This window comes from Aquarana catesbeiana, linkage group LG09 (genome assembly GCF_042186555.1).
Source record: "Aquarana catesbeiana isolate 2022-GZ linkage group LG09, ASM4218655v1, whole genome shotgun sequence".
NCBI lineage: Eukaryota > Metazoa > Chordata > Amphibia > Anura > Ranidae > Aquarana > Aquarana catesbeiana.
The window spans coordinates 279,051,946-279,070,300 of record NC_133332.1 but is presented as its reverse complement, the minus strand read 5'-3'; the positions used below and the strand labels follow the sequence as shown (position 1 = coordinate 279,070,300).

At 45.4% G+C, this 18,355-nt stretch overlaps 1 protein-coding gene across 1 annotated transcript in view; it reads left to right on the top strand.

The window, feature by feature from the left end:
- OLFML2A (olfactomedin like 2A) overlaps positions 1-18,355 on the top strand; it is a 532,150-nt gene that overhangs the window by 228,801 nt on the left and 284,994 nt on the right. Inside the window, exon 3 of the mRNA XM_073600361.1 lies at positions 2,120-2,227. Coding sequence (XP_073456462.1) covers positions 2,120-2,227 — 108 coding nt within the window. The remainder of the gene's footprint in view (positions 1-2,119; positions 2,228-18,355) is intronic.

Sequence of the window (18,355 nt, the reverse complement as noted above, 5' to 3'; positions counted from 1 at the left end):
TGGCCAAAAAAGGTGTATGGGGGTCCGGATAGTGCATGCAGCAGCAAAAATGACATTTCTAAAGAAAAAAAACAAGTTAAATCACATTTAAATTGACTCACACCTGGCTATTGAAAAAAAATAAAGAAAAAAATGGCGTGGGGTCCCCCCCAAAATCCTTAGAGGACCCTTATGCGAGCATGTAGCCTGGCAGATCAGGAAAGAGGGGGACGAGCGAGCACCCCCTCCACCTCCTGAACCATACCAGGCCACATGCCCTCAACATGGTGGAGTGGCCCTACCCGTTCACCAAGTAATAACAACAAGTAATAAAAAGACAGACAGTTTTTGGCAATTCCTTTATTAAAAAATAAAAAAACAGTGTCCTCTGTTGTAAATCGTCAATAACGCAGCCCGCCGCAGCCAAAAGAAAAAAAAAGGACATCCATGAAGGGGGGGCTTATTAAAGGGGGCTTCCAGATTCCAATAAACCCCCTGCCCGCATACCCCCACAGCCCAGGTTTCTGGGGAAGAGACCCTTGACCCATCAACATAGGGACAAAGTACTTTGAGGTGGGGGGCAGAGCCCCCCTGCCCCAAAGCACCCCCCCAAGTTGAAGGCATGTGGCCTGGTATGGTTTAGTAGGGGGCCCCCCTCCCGGCTCCGCTCGCTATTTTTTTTTTTTTAATTTTGGCGTGTTTTTTTTTCAATTTTTTTTTTTTTAATCTGCAAATTCGGGTGTTGGATGAACAAGCCAAAAACTAACCGTTTGCCCAACACTACTTGATACATGTCCTCCTATGTGTCCAGACTCCGTGAACATTTTTTATTGGGAGGACAGGAACATTGTTCAACGTGCAATTTGTGTGTTAGGCCTCAAGCACATGGGAGAGAGAGAGACTGAAAATATGGCAGGCATAAAATTGCAAACATTTTCCTGTTCATAGGAGGCTGCAAGTGCTGTGTACAACTACTCACTGGTATGACAGACTGGGGGCGGCACCTGTGGCTCCTCAATTGTGAAAAAACATCCTTGTTTTGAAAATACATGAGACACGCACAAAAGCATCAGCGTTTACAAGAGTACAGCTGCATGCAGGCATAACTTGTTTGGCAGGTTTGTAAGTGGGGGTTAGTATCCTTTTAGTTGTTCAGCCTTATATGTTCCTCAACTGGAAGAGCCTGGAGCAGCGTCTGATGGCAAAGGGCTACCTTTGTTATACCAAGATGTAAGCCTGTAGCCTGAGGAAGTTGACCCTTCGGGGTTGGCCCACAACAGACTGTATTGGGGAACCCACCTTTGGGGGACCTGTAGTGAGGAGGATGGAAGTGTTGGGTGGCTATATTATGTTAATGTTGAATCTGCACTGTGGCAAGTACCTGATGTTGGAGGTGAAGATCGTATTGTTCGGAACTGTTATCATGCTTTTGTCACTGGTGGGCCTCAGGCCATGAGAATGTATGTAATCTAAGATGGTGGAGTCTTTCCTGATTACATTTTGGTTCCTGGGCATGCAGAAGATGGAAGGTGTAGATGTCAGCTCTGCTGACATCTACACCTGCTAATGCTAACAGGCTCTACGAGGCACCTGCAGTACCACAGATGTGGTAAAACACCCAGAATTTTATGCCCTACATATTTTCAGCCCTTAACCTGTCTCTGTGCATGGGGCCTTATTATTGAGGAGTCTTTGGAAGGGAATCTGGTGGTTTTGCGCTGAACAAGAATACAGTGAAAAGAAGAGTAAAGTGTGCATGCTGGAGGTGGGCTCTCACTGAGAAAAGACCCAGTCTGTGTGCTGCATTATATTATATAGGATAGCATATGAACTGTACAATTATATTACTGAATGTAAATACTCTGTTGCTAAGTTTTAAATAATACCATGAACAATAATATTACAGTAGTGAAAAGGGCATTATCTGGAGCAAGCTATGCATTTTTAAACAGCATTGAACCAGAGATACATATAGTAACCATGCTTTGTACAGATACAGTACATTTTTGCTATAAACGCATAAAATGTTACTGGTCACTTTATATTGTGTTAATCAGAAAAAAGAACTGGCAAATAAGTTGTCTTTGTAGAATAGCCTATGTTTATGGATATATTAATTTGTACTTTTTTTTAATTTTAGCTGCAGTCTATGGTTGACTTATTGGAAGGAACTTTGTACAGCATGGATCTGATGAAAGTACATTCCTACATCAACAAAGTTGTGTCACAGATGAACACTCTGGAAGAGGTAGGAGCAATTATCACTGCAAGTATGCTTAGTTTACAGACATCTTCTAAGTCATCTGTAAATGTTTGCCCCTGAACCGAGCACACTTGAACCAGTATAAGCAAAAACTGCAAAATGTGTGTGCCAGGTTTCCCAAGAATAACCACTAACATACAAAATACCCCTCAGGAAATTGCTACTTGCTTGTCAAGTATACAGAGTTTACTGATAACATTATGTTGACTCAAATATGTGTATGTTTTTAGGGCTGTTCTACTATAGAAAATGTCACCCTTTTGTAACCATTTAAAGCCAAGGAAACCAATTCCATTATGGTTCAATGTATTCTTTTAGGCCCCTTTCACACAGGCTTTCTGATTAAGTCCGCTTGTCAGTTTTTCAGGCCGACCTGATCAGAGCCTGCATTCACTCTTATGGGGCAGCGGATGTCAGCGGTGACATGTCCACTGACACCCGCTGCTATCCGATAAGATCCTGTCCATGAAATCTAGACAAATGGTGACCCTATTTTCCATCCGTTTGGCGGATCGGATGGGATCGGATGAAAACAGACAGGCGGTCCTTTTTTCATCAGATCTTCCCACAGAGCACAGTTGGGTTTTGACAGGTCCTTCTCAGCACGGTGAGAGGGGACGGACCTGTCATCCGCCTGCTCAGCGGAGTTCAGCGGATCGATCCCCTGCCGAGCAAAACTGAGTCCCCGGGCACACCGCCCGTGTGAAAGGGGCCTTAGGTAGGTATGTAGGTTTATGTGTACTTGTTTTTAGAAAGATATGTGAATAAGATTAGCTTTATTTAAATATAAATGTTTAAATAAAGATGTAGGGCAATCATGCAAGTGAAAGCATTCAGTGATTTCCTAATGATGTTAAGTAAATACTGCAGCAGAGTTAACATTTCTCTAAATTACTCTGTTACTTAGGCCTGATTCACACCTATGCATTTTTTAGTGCGTTTTCAGTTTTGTAGAAACACACTGCCATGCATTTAACATGGTTTCCTATGGATGTAGTTCACATCTGTGCATTTTTGGAAAGTGCCGGAGACTTTTTTCTGTTTTTTTGGTTCCATAGACTTTATTGTATCATAAATGTGCATTAAAAAATGCAAAATGCACCTAGAATATGCAAACTGCAACCTGCATAGATGTGAACCAGGCCTAAAGAAATGGTGGTTTTCAAAAACACCTTAGTATCGGATTATATCTTTAGATCGGGCTATAGGTATGTAAAAGGCAATTCCAGCATCAGAAGCAATCATACTTTTTTCAGAATATCAAGGCAAGAGGAGTGTTGGGGACAGGTGCTCTACAGCAATGCTTGGATGATAAACAGGGTACTGAGCTGGTTCGCTGTGTGCGTTTATTTTTGTAATATTTATACATTTTAACTATATGCATTAATGGAAGTAGCTACCATTGTCATTACACAAGTATGTTGTGCTCATCAGGTTGCTGCTTACTCCTTGTTTCTAAATTCCAATGTCTGACAGCTCTTAGGCCTGTTTCACACCTATGCATTTTTTAGCGTGCTTTCAGTTTTGCAGAAACACGCTACAGTCCATATAACATGGATTCCTATGGATGTAGTTCACATCTGTGCATTTTATGTAAAGGGCTTGGTTTTTGGTTCCATTGACTTCAATGGATGAAAAGCATGTATTGAAAAACGCAAAATGCACCTGAAATATGCAAACTGCAACCTGTATAGGTGTGAATCAGGCCTTAGGCAGCGCAGCCTCATTTACGCTAATGGCAAGGACTATATAGACAATGCAGGGTTGATTTACTAAAAGTGGAGAGTGCAAAATCTGGTGCTGCTATGCATGGAAACCACTCAGATTCTAAGGTTTTCTTTTTGTCAATGCTTAACTGGTTTCCACCCGGCCTATGGCAAGATGACACCAGGGCGGGCCTCTCATCCCTCCGGGTGGATCCCCAGGGGTCGCGCAGTGATCGGGGATGAGGCATGTCCCTCGGACACAGCACATTCCTGATCAGGGTAAACAGCCAATGAATTTGGCTCTTTACCATGTGACCGGCTGTGTCCAATCACCACAGTAACTCGCTATTGCCCACTTCTCCTCCTCTCACAACTCATGCTATGCTCATTGTTTCGAATGGAGACATCTAACAGTGGAGGAGTTTAAATTGTTTTGTGCCTTACGATCAACATGGGGCTTACAAAAAATAGAATTACATGCTTATTGGTCTGCCCAACTCTATCCATCACATACCAATTTTTTCAGCGGTCATGTCCAGGTCCCGCTATGACATGATCATGCGATTCCTGCATTTTAACGACAACTCACAGTGCCCTTCCCGAGAACATCCCAACTATGATAAACTATATAAAATTCGCTCCCCGATTGATTTTTTTTCTAAGAGGTTTGCTGAACTTTATGTCCGTGACCAGAACATCTGTGTGGAGGAATTCCTTGTCCACATCACGGGTCGGCTGAGATTCAAGCAATACATTCCCAGTAAGAGGGCCAGGTATGGATTGAAGCTCAACATCTACCTAGACAATTAATATATAAGTCTGCCCCTTTTCCACCACCTGTTCTATGAGAAAACCTTGGCCTGCAGTACAACAAGTACAAACAGGAAGAGCTTCCCACAATGTCTAGTCACCACAAGGTTACAAAGGGGGGAATCAGCAAGACTGAGGAACGAGAAAGTGTTGGCAGTTCATGGGGGGGGATTTAATTGATCAAATGCTACATCCTTATTTATCAACACAAAAGTCCCTCTATTGGTATAAGAAAGTTGCATTTACTTTTACCATTTGGCCATTTTAATGCATATATCACCGATCAAAAGACAGTGGAAAGACCCAGCACCTTCCTCAAATTTATTGAAGAAAATGTCACCGCCCTGATCTACCAGCAAGAATCCCCCCAGAAAGCATTCGCTCCGATTGTGTCAGCAGACTTCATGGGCGCCATTTCCCTGGGAATATTCCACCAACAGAAACCCGAAGAAGACACCAAAAAAAATGTTGGGTGTGTGGCAAAGGAGGAGTTAGGAGAGACTCTAGTTTTAATTGTCCCAATTATCCCTCCCAACCAGTCATATGCATTGAAGAATGCTTCAGATGGTATCACACTTCCCTAAACTATTAGCCCATATTTCTAACAGCATGCCATTTCCCCGTTTTCAATTTCTGTGCTGATTTGCCTGCTGCCTCAACCAACCATGCCACTGCCTTTCACGGGAACTGACCCCGGCCTATTTATCGACTATGCCTCTGCCTGCCGTCTCCATTGTTTATCCACCACATTTCTGCCTTTCACCTGAACTGACCCTGGACTTGTTATCGACTATGCCTCTACCTGCTGTCTGGATTATCAAACACGTTTCTGCCTTATACCTGCACTGCCCTCGGGCTGTTAATTGACCATGTTTTTTGCCTGCCGCTTGGACTGATCTTTCGCCCTGATAATGTAGTAGTGGGATTCAAGATAACACAGGTGTCTCACATATGTAAGGGGCTTCAGAATAATGTTCTGAGTAGAGAAAAACAGTTTTTGATTTTCTCTGTGTGCTGTAATTCCTAGAACAGGGTCTGGAGACCGGAGGCTTTGAAGAGATTTGGGTAGGAAGAAGTCTCTACCTGGGTCCCCAGTCTTTCCTGACAGAGGCCCTAAGCTTGTTCCTGCCTGCTGCCTGGACCAGTATTTTGGTTGTGCTGACCATATCTCTGCTTGCTGCCTGTAATGACCCAAGACTTTTTATGTACCAAGTTCCTAACAGCTGCCTGGACCAATACTTTGGCTGTGCTGACCATATCCCTGCCTGCACTGACCCAGGACTATTTATGGACCATGTGCCTGTTGTCTGGACCAATACTTTGGCTGTACTGATGATATCTCTGCCTGCTGCCTATACTGACTATCATAGGCATGCGCACAGGGTGTGCCAGGTGTGCCTGGGCACACCCTAATCACCCCGTGTGGTGCATATTTCCAGTGTTTAGTCCCCTGATATTTCACCAAATACTGACACCAAATACTGACACCTACTGACACCACCAATATCTGCCCTTATGACACCATTCACTGCTCTACTGACACCTTCCATATATATACACATGCACACACATATATGTTTGAGCTTTGGGGTGCACACCTCAATGCAATAGGCTGCGTGCACCTATGCTGACTATGGACAGTATTCCTGCCTGCTGCCTGGACGATTCCTTTCACTGCTGCTGACCACGTCCCTGTCTGCTACCTGGACCAATGCTTTGGCTGTGCTGACAATATCTCTGCCTGTACTATCAACAGTATTCCTGCCTGCTGCCTGGATGATTCTTTCGCTGACCACATCCCTGCCTGCTTCCTGGATCAAAACTCTCCTCTGTGGACCTCTGCACTACTAAAACCACAGGTAATCTTTTGTTTACCCTGTGCTCAGCAGAATGTGTTTTAGGGTGTAATTGGTATCTACATGCTATGTGTTAGAAATATGAAGGCCTTCAAAAACGTGATGGGTTGTCAGGAATTTATATGTGTAATTTATGTCCCTAGAACACCTGATTGTGCTCCTTGGATGTTGGGCCTCTCTATGTGGTTAGGTTGTAAAAAAGTCTCACACATGTGGTATTGCCATACTCAGGAGTAGCAGAATGTATTTTGCGGTGTAATTCTTAGTATGTACATGCTGCATTAGAAATATCTTATAAATTGACAACTTTGTGTAAAAAAAAAAAAAAAATACACTTTAATTTTCTTTCCACATTTTTCAAAAACTTGTGGAAAAAATGACATGTTCAAAACACTCATTATGCCTAATAGAATATACTAATGTGGTGTTTGCTTTTCAAAATGGGGTCATTTTGTGGGTAATTCCACTGTCCTGGTGCTCTAGGGCCTTCAAAAATATGATAGATAGTCAGGAAATTAAATGTGTAATTTAAGACCCTAGAACGCCTGAAGGTTCTACTTGGATGTTGCGCCTCTGCATGTGGCCAGGCTGTGAAAGTCTCACATGCGGTATCGCCATACTCAGAACGAGTAGCAAAATGTGCTTTGGGGTGTAATTGCAAGTATGCCTATGCCATGTGTGAGAAATAACTTCATATAAATCAATTTCATTTTCCCAAGAATTGTGGGAAACCTTTACAACTTCAAAAAACTCACCATACCTTTTGCTAAATACCTCGGACTGTCTACTAGGGGTCATTTGGGGGGTATTTGTTCTCTCCTTTTCAGGGCCTCAAGAAATGAGATAGACAGTCAGTAACTCAGGATTGATCAATTTTCAATGGTATGTAGCATAGTTTGTAGACTCTATAATTTTCACAGACTAAATAATATACACTAATTTCTGTTAATTTTACTGATGATATGTAGCAGTATAAATTTTGACCTAAATTTATGAAGAACAGTTACTAATTTGCAAAATGTTATAATAGAAACTAAAAAAGTGGGGTTTTTTTTCAAAATTTTTGCCCTTTTTTTTGCTTATATAGCTTTTTTTTTTTTTTTTAAAGTGGTGATTAAATACCGCCAAAAGAAAGCTCTATTTGTGTGAAAAAGATGATAACAATTTTGTTTGGGTACATTGTAGCATGACTGAGTAATTATTATTTAAAGGGTGAGAGCACCAAAAGCTAAAAATTGGTCTGGGCACACAAAATATAGCAGTGCAGTGCTGAATAGAACTTATACAGCAAAATAAAAACAAGATTAAAACATATGAGGCAAAGTCCCAAATGTCTGAGGAGATGAATGACTGCCCGTTTGTGGAAAAGACTATCCTCGGATGGTAAGGAAGGGTGCAGTGATAAGATAAACTTTAGCATTCGTGTACCAACACCATCGTGTTCCACCACCAGGACTCTAGGCCGCTCACCTTATTGAGAGGACCCTCTGCGCTAACAGAAAGGTCACTCAAGCTTTCCCTTCCAAAGGGTTATTAGAAAGATGAAGGTCCACTTGCAGTGTCCAAAGGTCAATCTCATCGGCAAGTATATATCATGTTAAAAACAAAATAACAGGACATAGTGCTCTCCATACGAAAAAAAATATAAAATTTATTGTATAAAAGAATACTACTCACAAGGGTGGCACTGTTACCCATTGCAGGAGTAAACAGCATATACACAATAGAACCAGATGGGTGGCTGTACTGACGTCACGAAGCCTCTCGCACGCGTATCGTCCGCATGGACTTCCTCAGCGAATAGGTTAAATTAGATGAGTTCAGTATGTGGTGAAAATCGCCAGTCCTGGAGTCTCATAAAAGTCCTACTGTGGCCACTGTGAATAATCACATTTCCTGTTCCTGTGAAGTCACGACCAGCTGCTTTTGTTTCCTGCTCCCTGGTTCCCAGCCTCCTCTGGATCCCGGTAAGATCACACCAGTGCCCCAGGCTGCAAAGGGAAAACAGGACGCCAAATAGGACTTTTGTGAGACTCCAGGACTGGCGATTTTCACCACATACTGAACTCATCTAATTTAACCTATTCGCTGAGGAAGTCCATACGGACGATACGCGTGCGAGGGGCTTCGTGACGTCAGTACAGCCACCCATCTGGTTCTATTGTGTATATGCTGTTTACTCCTGCACTGGGTAACAGTGCCACCCTTGTGAGTAATATTCTTTTATACAATAAATTTTATACTTTTTTTCGTATGGAGAGCACTATGTCCTGTTATTTTGTTTTTAACATATATACTTGCCGATGAGATTAACCTTTGGACGCTGCAAGTGGACCTTCATCTTTCTAATAACCCTTTGGAAGGGAAAGCTTGAGTGACCTTTCTGTTAGCGCAGAGGGTCCACTCAATAAGGTGAGCGGCCTAGAGTCCTGGTGGTGGAACACGATGGTGTTGGTACACAAATGCTAAAGTTTATCTTATCACTGCACCCTTCCTTACCATCTGAGGATAGTCTTTTCCACAAACGGGCAGTCATTCATCTCCTCGGACATTTGGGACTTTGCCTCATATGTTTTAATCTTGTTTTTATTTTGCTGTATAAGTTCTATTAAGCGCTGCACTGCTATATTTTGTGAGTCACTTTCAAGGTTTTTATATTGGCCTCCAGTGTTCAGCTGCTGGGTGTTTAGTAGTTTGGTTTTGCGCTGTCTGTTTTTTCATTTTGTGGTCTGGGCACAGCTGCACCAGATTTTACATTCTCCAGTTTTAGTAAATCAACCCCTATGATGCCTTCTCACCTCATGTTATAACCCCCTAAAATGCTGCATTTCCGGCTCAGCTGCGAAGCTAAGCATTGCGGTCACACCATGTGTACAGCCCTGGCTGCTGCTTTTGGAGCTTAAGGGGGAGTAGTTGAGGGGAGGGGTGTTAAAAACATGACTCAGTGATTTTACTGTCCCCAACCACAAGCATAAATGAGCTTTAGACTAGCCACCTAATACTGTACTTGATAAGAATAATGCCCCATACACATGGTCGGATTTTCCGATGGAAAATGTCCGATCGGAGCGTGTTGTCGGAAATTCCGACCGTGTGTGGGCTCCATCGGACATTTTCCATCGGATTTTCCGACACACAAAGTTGGAGAGCAGGAGATAAAATTTTCCGACAACAAAATCCGTTGTCGGAAATTCCGATCGTGTGTACACAAATCCGACGGACAAAGTGCCACGCATGCTCAGAATAAATAAAGAGATGAAAGCTATTGGCCACTGCCCCGTTTATAGTCCCGACGTACGTGTTTTACGTCACCGCGTTCAGAACGATCGGATTTTCCGACAACTTTGTGTGACTGTGTGTATGCAAGACAAATTTGAGCCAACATCCGTCGGAAAAAATCCTAGGATTTTGTTGTCGGAATGTCCGAACAAAGTCCGACCGTGTGTACGGGGCATTAGAGTGGTTGACAAGTTAGGCTCAGTGATATTCCTAGGGTTGCCACCTGTCCGGGATTCACCCTGACAGTTCGGGTTTGGAATAATGCGTTCGGGTTTCAGACTGCTTGAAACCCGGACACATTATTCAGACTGGACTAGGGCTCCCCAGCAGGGTTGCTTGCTGCAGTTGTGTAAGCTGAGAGTGTCTGTTAGACTCTCTTTCACACTGCCCAAAGCCAGCACTAACAATCCCCCCACATACAGATAGGAGAGGAAAGGGGGCTTGATCTGCTCCTCTGTGTCTGCCCACACTCTAATCCCCAGCACTGTGCCTCGGAAAAGTAAAGTGGGGGCCAGAAATTTGAAGTCCAGCAGCCTCAGATACATTCTTGATGAGAGGTGCTGACTGCCAAGGGGTGAGTGAGTTCACCATCCATCCCTATCTGTGACTGAAGTCTCCCACATTCTCTCTCCTGCCTCTGAGTGAGTACAGTAAGGTAAATCAGGGTTCTCAGAGCACCCCTTACTTCAGAGTTTCCCTTTACACCAGAGGTCACAGTGTTCCCCCTTATATTAGAGTCCTCTCCGTACATCAGAGTTCTCAGTGTTCCCCCTTAGATCAGGGTTCCCAGAGCATCCCTTTTGTTAGAGTCCCCAGAGTTCTCCCTTACATCAGAGTCTGCAGAGTCCCCCCTTACAGTGAAAAGGAAATTCTGCAAGCTCAGATGTAAGATTCATCTGTAGATTCAGATGTAAAAGGGAAACTCTGTGGACTCTGATGTAAAGGGGGACTCTTGTTATTAACTTCATATGATTAGGAATATTATTTAATAGCAAAAGTGTGCGGGTTTGACTTGAAGAAAAGGTGGCAACCCTAGATATTCCCTGTGAATCAATATCGCTCATTTACACTTGTGGTTTGTGAGGAGTAAAAACACGTAGCTGAGTCCCCAACTGCTCCCCCTTAAACTTCAAAGGCAGTGGCTTGAAGTGTACACATGCCATGTGGCAGGTATTATACTCCCTGTCACGTTCTGTGGGCACTACCCACAGTGTTGGAAAAGGGGCTGCACTGCAACAGTGCTGTAGTGTGGCATTTAGGGATTAAAACAGGTGGTGACATGTCACCTCCTCATCGGCTGCCAAATACCTCTGAAAGCAATTTGAGCATGGATCACTTTTCTGAGGAGCGTTAATCCTTGCCGCTAGTATAAATGAGGCCTAACTGTATTACAGCAATCATTCAGCAAGAACGCTACTTACAGTTTCTGAAGCACAAAACCACTAGAGGGGGCCCTTCATAATCATCATTGTGATCAGGTACAATGTGAAAATCAGTAAAAAAAAAACAGGCATTGGAGAAGTGCTGCAATTCGTGTGCACAAATTTTTCTGCACATATAACTATTACAGTTTTCTGTATCTATGTACTAATGGAGTTATGCAGACTGCTTATGCAGACCATAGATTATGCAACCAGAAAATTGGTCGATTCCCCCATCAACACAGCAAGTGTTAATGTGGGAATCCCTCCCGCAGTGCTATTCTGTGTTCCGCGGCAGGGGATGGGGGGGGGGGGAGCTGTCCCTGCCGGGAGAACACATTGCTGGCAATAATTGCAATAATTGCATGCTGGAAATCCAACATGCTGGTTGTACCAAACTCGATCAATGGATCAACTTTGATATATTCAGCCTGCCCATGGATAGTTTGTATTTCAGCTGGTCCCCGCTGAACCCGCCGAGATTTAAACCACCTATGGTTGGCTTAAGTTTATTACAGTGTATGTCTTGAGGAAGTAGAATTTAATTGGATATCGACTTGACTTTCATAATCCAATTCTTGACACGTACCTCGTATGTGAGCCTGACGTGCAGAGGGAGACCTCTCGTACAGCCCTGGTTCCCAGATCACTGGAGTTGAGGACAGTGACCGTAGGAGCACAGTGGGGTATGAGTGCCTGGTGGATTCTCTGGAACTGGAGATGATGTCCACTGGGAGGCACTGGAACTGGCTGGAGTGCCGGGTGCAGGTAAGCTGGATGCAGGTCAGCAGGCTGCAGGTAAGCTGGATGCAGGTCAGCAGGAAGCAGGTGAGCTGGATGCAGGCCAGCAGGCTGCAGGTAAGCTTGATGCAGGTCAGCTGGATACAGGTGAGCTGGATACAGGTGAGCTGGATGCAGGTGCACCAAGGAGCAGCAACGCACATAGGTGTGCACAGCAGGTAGAAGCAAGGTCAGACAAGCCGGGTCATACACAGTGGATCGGATCAACAGAATCGGCAGGCAAGGAATGGTCAAGTTCAGGCTGGTTCTGGTAGCAGGAGATCAGGTAGGCAAGCAAACAGGATCAGGGTCAAGAAAAGCCAAGGTTCAGGATTGGAGACAACAGCGTAGTCAGCGAGAGCCGGGTCAGAAGGTGATCAGATGCAGATTACAGGAACAGGTCACAGGTGAAGCTGCAGATCAAACAGCAAGAGCTGAATGGTGGAAGCCCCTCTTAAAGGCCACTGGGCGCCAAAGCCGCGTTACTGTGCACGCACGCACAATCTCCGCAATCAGCGCACACGCATGCGCATTGGCGCACACCTGTTCATTACTGGGGACCTGTTGGCGGGGATGCGCCTGAGCCCTGTTGCAGGTCCGGAAGTAGTGTGTCCATGACATTGCCCCCCCCCCTTAAGGGCAACCTCTGTGTGCCCAAAAGAGCTCTTTTCTGTGGATATCTGCGGAAGAGGGCCTGGATCAGTTCTTGGGCATGCACATTTTGCTTAGGTTCCCATGAATTCTCCTCTGGTCCATACCCCTTCCACTTGATTAAAAATTGAAGTTGGTTACCTCTCCTCCTGCAGTCCACGACAGTCTCCACTTCATACTCCTCGTCCTTATTAATAATAACGGGTTCGGGTGGCCCCGATCCTCTGTCCGGGAAAGGGTCAGGTACTGTGGGTTTGAGCAGAGATACGTGAAACACTGGGTGCACTTTGAGTGACTCAGGCAAGGTAAGTTCATAAGAGACCCCGTTCAATTTCCTTTTAACAGGAAAAGGGCCAATGAATTTGGGTGCCAGCTTTTTTGAAGGGCAAGCCATCTTGAGGTTGGTGGTAGATAACCACACCTGATCACCTGGTTGGAGACGTAATTCACCTCTTCTCTTCCTGTCATAAAGCCTCTTGTTGGTTGCCTGCGCTTTGGCCATTGCTTCTTGCAACAACTTGTTGTTGTGACCCAGGAATTCCACAGTGCTTTGTACTGCTGGAACTGGAGATTCCGGGATAATGTTAGGCAGGAAGACAGGATGGAACCCGTAGTTTGCAAAGAATGGTGACTGACCTGTGGCTGAATGGCTGGCATTGTTGAAAGTGAATGCTACCAAAGCAAAAGCAAAAGTGCTACCCAATCATCATGGACAAACGAGGTGAAGCAACGGATGTACTGTTCCAGGGTTTGGTTCGTCCTCTCAGTTTGTCCGTTAGTCTGGGGGTGGAAAGCAGATGACATGGAAAGCTCAATTTTCAGGATTTGGCATAGTGACCTCCAGAAGCGGGAGGTGAACTGGACTCCCCTGTCAGATACAATGTTGGTTGGTACCCCGTGCAGCCTTACGATCTCCCTGACGAACACCCGGGCGGTTTCCAAAGCAGACGGAGCAATCTTTAGGGGTATGAAGTGGGCCATCTTAGACAAATGATCAACCACTACAAAGGTAGCTGTATGTCCTTCAGAAGGGGGTAGTTCCACTACAAAGTCCATGGCAATCATGCTCCAGGGTCTGTCAGGAATTGGTAGTGGTCTGAGGAGACCCCAGGACTTGGTCCTGGCAGACTTGCTTTAGGTACAGATGACACATGATTTGACATAGTCCTTGCAATCTTCCTCAAGCTTCGGCCACCAAAACATGCGCTGGATTAGTTCACGAGTCTTATGAACCCTAAAATGTCCGGCCAGTGGATGGTCGTGACACAGGCTCAGAACTTCTGTCCGGCAACTTCCTGGCACAAAAATGTTGCTGTCCTTTCAAAGCATCCCATCCCTGGGTATCAAGGTTGATCCTGGAGGCCCGGACACCCCCTCTGAGGCTTGTTTTAGACCGGACATCAGGTCTGTCTGGAAAAGCAGAAAGTTGCCCTCAGATAAAATGGTGTCAGGGACTGAAGTTTCCTTGGGGTCATCGTACATCCGGGAGAGAGGGTCAGGCTTGATGTTCTTTGATCCTGGCCGGTAGGTGATGTGAAATGAAAATCTGGAAAAGAATAACGCCCATCGTGCTTGGCGCGGCTTCAAACGTTTGGCAGTTCATAAATATTACAGATTTTTATGATCCGTGTAAGTATTGGATGTACAGCTCCCTCTAGCAGATATCGCCATTCTTCGAGCGCAGCTTTAATGACCAGAAGTTCACGGTCACCTACATCGTAATTCTGCTTGGCAGGCGAAAGCTTCCGGGAGAAGAAAGCTATGGGGTGCATGAGATCCTTGAGTTCTTGACGCTGAGAAATAACTGCCCCCACGGCTGTTTCTGAGGCATCAACCTCGAGTAGGTAAGGAAGAGAGGGATCCGGGTGGCTCAACATGGGGGCAGAGGTAAAAAGTCCCTTTAGGGTAGAGAAGGTGGCTTGAGCCTGGGGATTCCACTGGAATCAGATGTTTTGTCTTGTTAGCTGGGTGATCGGGGAGATAATTGCAGAAAATCCCTTGATAAACCGTCTGTAAAAATTGGCGAAGCCAACAACACGTTGCACCTCTTTCTTATCCGAGGGTGCAGGCCAGTCCAGGACAGCTGTAACCTTTTGGGGGTCCATCTTGAACCCCTCTGTGGAAATTACCAGGCCCAGGAATTGGATACTCTGCCGCTCAAACTCGCATTTTTCTGGTTGGGCATATAGCCCATGCTGACAGAGTCGGCAGAGTACCATCTTGACATGTTTCCGGTGCTGATCCAAGGATGAGGAAAAGATCAGGATATCGTCTAAGTAGGCTATGACGAAGATGTCCAGATAGTCTCTGAAGATATCATTTATCAGGTGCTGGAAGGTAGCAGGGGCATTATACAGGCCGAAGGGCATCACTAGGTATTCATAGTGGCCAAACCTGGTACGGAAGGCCGTCTTCCACTCGTCCCCTGCATGAATGTGAACCAAATTGTAGGCCCCACGAAGATCGAGTTCTGTGAACACAACAGTAGTTCTCAGCCTCTGAAAAAGCTCAGGAACCAGGGGTAAGGGATACTGGTTCTTGACCGTGACCTTGTTCAGCTCCCAGTAGTCCACACAAGGACGCAATGAGTGGTCCTTCTTCTCCACAAAAAAGATCCCTGCCCCAGCCGGAGAGGTGGATGGCCGGATGAACCCCCTCTTAAGGTTTTCATCAACATATTCCTTTAACACTTCCAACTCCCGCTCAGACAGGGGGAAAATCAGCCCGAAGGGGATTTCAGCTCTGGGCAGTAACTCAATCGGGCAATCGTAGGAACGATGAGGAGGATGTGTCTCTGCCCCTCGTTTACTAAAAACGTCTAAGAACTCATGGTACTGTTCGGGTACCGCAGAGCGTAATTCTGAGTCAGCTTCCAGACTCAGCAAAGGGCCAGATAACTTGGGAGGTAAGGGCAGACAGTGTCCTTGGCAGTAGAGAGACTGAAACTTGAATTCTCCGGAGTCCCAATCAATCTGCGGCTTGTGGGCCTGAAGCCACGGTAGACCCAAGATGACCGAGAACAAAGGGGAAGCAATTGCATCAAACTTAAGCAGCTCCTTGTGGTTTGAGACAGTAACTACAGGCAGTGGAGGAGTCTCTTGAGTCACCTGGCCAGATTTAATTCGGATCCATCCGCCAAGAAAACAGAAAGTCCTTGAGCCCTGTGTTGGAATGGAATGCGTTGTTGATTGGCAAAGTTCAAATCATTAAAACAACTGCATGCACCAGAGTAGATTATTGCAGTAACAGACACAGTCTTTCCGGACAACTGAAGGGTGATGGGAATCGCCAGGTGAGTAGAGGGAGCTGGGTGACTGTGTGATGGGATGGGTGAAGATTTACGATACTTGGCAGGACATAAATGTACATAATGGCCAGTTCCCCGCAGTACAAGCAAAGGTTGAGCTGTTGCCGATGTAGACACTCTTCAGCGGATAATGCAGTTCTCATTAGTCCTGCCCAGATTTATGAAAGTCCGGCGTTAGTTTGGTTGGTGCAGGATTAACTGGGACCAGTCTGAGAGGAACAGGATGAGAGGTTGTCGGCACTTGGGGTAACATCCAAGTTACAAACAAACAGGTGGGGTTCTTGCGAGCCACAAGTGGACCAATGCCTATCCCCCAGAGGAAGGCACGTGGGGGAGGGGTAGGACGGAGCTGTCAGCAGGGAAGGAGAGGAATATACACCACACCGCACGCCATACGAGCCGCTGCTAAACGAAATACACCTGTATAGTTTGGTGCACTGTAGCACCTGCACACTGTGAGTACCCTCCTGGAGGAACTTCTTTTACTTTAAATAAATCCCTTACTATATTACACCATGGAGCTTTCTTTTTCTCTTTTATGAATGATGTTTTACCTGTGAGGATTGGACATACATCATTGCATCCTGAGTGAGCCCAGGAGTGGCCCCAATGCGTGTTTTGACACTGTTTAACTACCGTGTCACACGAATAGAGGTGAGCGCAAGCACAAGTGGGGGATCACGGGAGAGCACATCCAGCTTGTTGTGATTTGGACACTTTTCAGGAGAAGCTTGATGAACACTTCATTCATGGACACTGTTTTCTTGCACTTCTTTGTTTCAGTTTGAATCTACTGATCGTATTTTGTTTGGACACTTGATTGTCACAGGATTTGCACTTATTAATTAGGTCTATATTCATGCATGATGCACTTTCAGCATTTTATATAAGGATTGCACTTTTATGTGGATGCACTTTGTGAATTTTATATATAAGGATTGCACATTATATATATATATATATTTTTACATGTATGTTTTTATTAGCATACTAATTATGGTTTAACATTTTTGCACAATTAGTTTATATTTTATACTCAGTTTATATATATTCATATTTTTTTTCAATTCACATTTTTAGCGTGAACACAATTGATTTTATTTGTAACATCCAAGTTGGTTGAGTCTGCTGGGTCACCCTCTCCATCCTGCATTCCCGAAGACGACGGTCTATCTGAATAGTTAGGGTAATCAAGGATTCCAGAGAATTTGGTACACTGACCCGAGCCAGTTGATCTTTTAATTCTTCTGACAAGCCTAGGCGAAACTGGTGCCGTAAAGCTGCATGATTCCACTGAGTATCTGCGCTCCAGCGCGTAAAGTCTGTTATATAGTCCTCTACCACTCTGTGGCCTTGCAGGAGTGTACTAAGAGCAGCCTCGGCAGTGGAAGTTCATTGGGGGTCATCATAAAGAAGTGACATTGCGTCGAAGGATGACAAAGAGTCCAGAGAAACATGGTGTTCTTCCAGCAGGTGATGAGCCCAGGCTTGTGGATCTCCCAGCAGAAGTGAGACAACAAACCCCCTTTGGTGCTTTCCCGTAAAAAGGTTAAGGGTAGTAAGGAAAAGTACAGCTCGCATGCATTGTGGAAAGTCCGAAACTTGCTTCGATCCCCAGAAAACTTCTGCGGAATTGGGACCCTAGGTTCTGGAGATGACATCATTACAGGGAGTGTGGGGGAAGCCTCTGAAGACAACCTGCTGCAAGGAAGGTTTGTAATACTTCTTGGGGACTACACTTGTCTCTCAAGGTGTTCATAGCGGTCCTGGAGGGATCTCACCTCTTGAGTGAGGACAGAGGGCAATTGGCAGATATCATCAGTAGCGGAGGTCCCTCTTGCAGGCTTAGGCATGGCTGTTTGATACTGACAAATACCTCGTATGTGAGCCTGACGTGCAGAGGGAGACCTCTCGTACAGCCCTGGTTCCCAGATCACTGGAGTTGAGGACAGTGACCATAGGAGCATAGTGGGATATGAGTGCCTGGTGGATTCTCTGGAACCGGAGATGATGTCCACTGGGAGGCACTGGAACTGGCTGGAGTGCCGGGTGCAGGTAAGCTGGATGCAGGTCAGCAGGCTGCAGGTAAGCTGGATGCAGGTCAGCAGGAAGCAGGTCAGCCGGATGCAGGTCAGCCGGATGCAGGTGAGCTGGATGCAGGTCAGCAGGCTGCAGGTAAGCTTGATGCAGGTCAGCAGGAAGCAGGTGAGCTGGAAGCAGGTCAGCCGGATGCAGGTGAGCTGGATGCAGGTCAGCAGGCTGCAGGTAAGCTGAATGCAGGTGAGCTGGATGCAGGTGCGCCA